The following is a 2,024-nucleotide window of genomic DNA, read 5'->3' on the forward strand; positions in this document are numbered from 1 at the left end:
GATAACCAAAGTATGTTCACACGGCTATATGAAGATAATTGGAGCATTTACAGTTTGAGTAGATCAAGAAGTCTACAAGGCAGAAGGATAAAGCAAAAGTGTCCTACTCAATTTAGAAGAAGGTGAGATGGTTACAACAAGGAGTGAGTTACTTGAAAGGGTCCTACAGAAGATACAACTAAAGAAGAAAAAGGACTTCATCTGAGGGAGCATATATAGACGACAAGCTACATTCAAATAATTCACTCATGCACAGATAAGAAAATCAACAATCAGCAAAATCGTTCACCAACTTGAAGAAGAACCAAGTTGTTACTTATTATGTTTTAGACTGCTTGTAATAGGAAGGTTCTTGAGTTTTAATGAGTAAATTGTTCTAGTCTCAGTATTCCATAAACTGAGTTAGGAATCACGTCATCAAGTTTGGGAACTCGAAGACTTGGGAACACTTATCTTGAGAAGATTTGTGTTTTTGTAGTAATAGGAGTTAGAAGTTTTAATTCCTTGTTTACAAGAAGTCTTGTAATTATGTTGATTGTTGAGGCTCAAAGTTATAGTGAAGATTGGGGTTAAATCCTGTAGAGGTACAGGTCGTGGTTTTTTACACCTTTTTGAGCCGGGTGTTTTCCACGTAAAAATTACTGTGTTCAGTTTTTACTTTTGTGAACCACGTATACTTACTTGTTCCACAGATAGGCAATCAACAGGGATCATACTTTAACAAATTCCAACATCAATTGGCAACTTGAGAGACCTTCAGCGGTTCAACTTGAGTAGCAACAAACTTACAGGATTTATTGGAGATCATATATGTAAATTGCATTATTTGGGTGCTATTAACTTGGGTCAAAATCAACTTTCAGGACCTCTTCCAAATTGTTTAGGGAACGTTACTTCCCTTAGGGAGATACATCTTGCTTCCAATAAATTGAGTTGCAATATACCACCAAGCATAGGGAACCTTCAAGATCTAGTGGTTCTTTACTTATCTTCAAACAACATGGTAGGTACTTTACCTCCAGAAATTGGAAATCTAAAGGCTGCAACACTAATAGATCTATCAATGAATCGATTCTCAGATGGAATTCCTAGAGAAATTGGAGGATTACAAACTCTGGTGCACCTTTCTTTGAGACACAACAAGTTTCAAGGATCTACACCTGACTCAATGAGCAACATGGTAGGTTTGGAATTCCTAGACCTTTCTGATAATTATATATCGGGAACTATTCCCATGTCTTTGGGGAAACTCCAGAAGCTGAAGTATTTCAATGTTTCTGTCAACAAGTTGTACGGTGAAATACCCTCGGGGGGTCCTTTCAAGAAACTCTCGAGTGAGTTTTTCATCGACAATGAAGCATTGTGTGGTTCTTCAAGATTTAATGTCCCGCCATGCCCCACTTCATCAAAGCACAGATCAAATAGGAAAAAGTTGCTACTTTCATTTCTTTTGCTGGGAATCACATTGTTATTTGGTCCTGCCACCGTTGTGTTTGTATGGATAAGGTATCGAAGAGGTAATAGAGCCCCTGAACAAGAAGATTCATTTTCTGCCATAACACGAGAAAGAATTTCATACTATGAACTGCTCCAAGCAACTGATGCACTTAGCGAGACTAATCTGATTGGTTCTGGAAGTTTTGGCTCTATCTACAAAGGCATTCTCAGAAGTGGAACTGCTATTGGTGTTAAAGTGTTCAATTTTGCAACTGGATACAGCATTCAGGAGTTTTGACACAGAATGCGATGTTTTGCGCAGCCTTCGCCATAGGAATCTAGTAAAAGTCATTACTAGTTGTTCCAACATTGATTTTAAGGCTTTAGTGCTTGACTACATGCCTAATGGGAGCCTTGAGAAGTATTTGTATTCACACAACTACTTCCTTGACATCAAGCAGAGACTAAGCATAATGATAGATGTGGCATGTGCTTTGGAATATCTTCACCATGGGTGCGCATTTCCAGTCATTCACTGTGATGTGAAGCCTAGTAACGTCTTGCTGGATGAGGATATGGTTGCCCAC

The 2,024-nt window shown here is 38.4% G+C and overlaps 1 protein-coding gene across 1 annotated transcript; it reads left to right on the top strand.

Moving 5' to 3' along the window:
- Positions 1-1,000: 1,000 nt before the first annotated feature.
- On the top strand, positions 1,001-1,735 carry LOC124895324 (LRR receptor kinase BAK1-like). Its single transcript, XM_047405759.1, has one exon. It carries the CDS (start codon positions 1,001-1,003, stop codon positions 1,733-1,735), a length of 735 nt encoding a protein of 244 aa, XP_047261715.1.
- The last annotated feature ends 289 nt before the right edge of the window (positions 1,736-2,024 follow it).

This window comes from Capsicum annuum, unplaced genomic scaffold (genome assembly GCF_002878395.1).
Source record: "Capsicum annuum cultivar UCD-10X-F1 unplaced genomic scaffold, UCD10Xv1.1 ctg81336, whole genome shotgun sequence".
NCBI classification, from domain to species: Eukaryota; Viridiplantae; Streptophyta; class Magnoliopsida; order Solanales; family Solanaceae; genus Capsicum; species Capsicum annuum.

What these genes read in the sequence shown, in the direction of transcription:
- LOC124895324 (XM_047405759.1), top strand. Translation starts at nt 1,001, where the DNA reads ATGGTAGGTACTTTACCTCCAGAAATTGGAAATCTAAAGGCTGCAACA.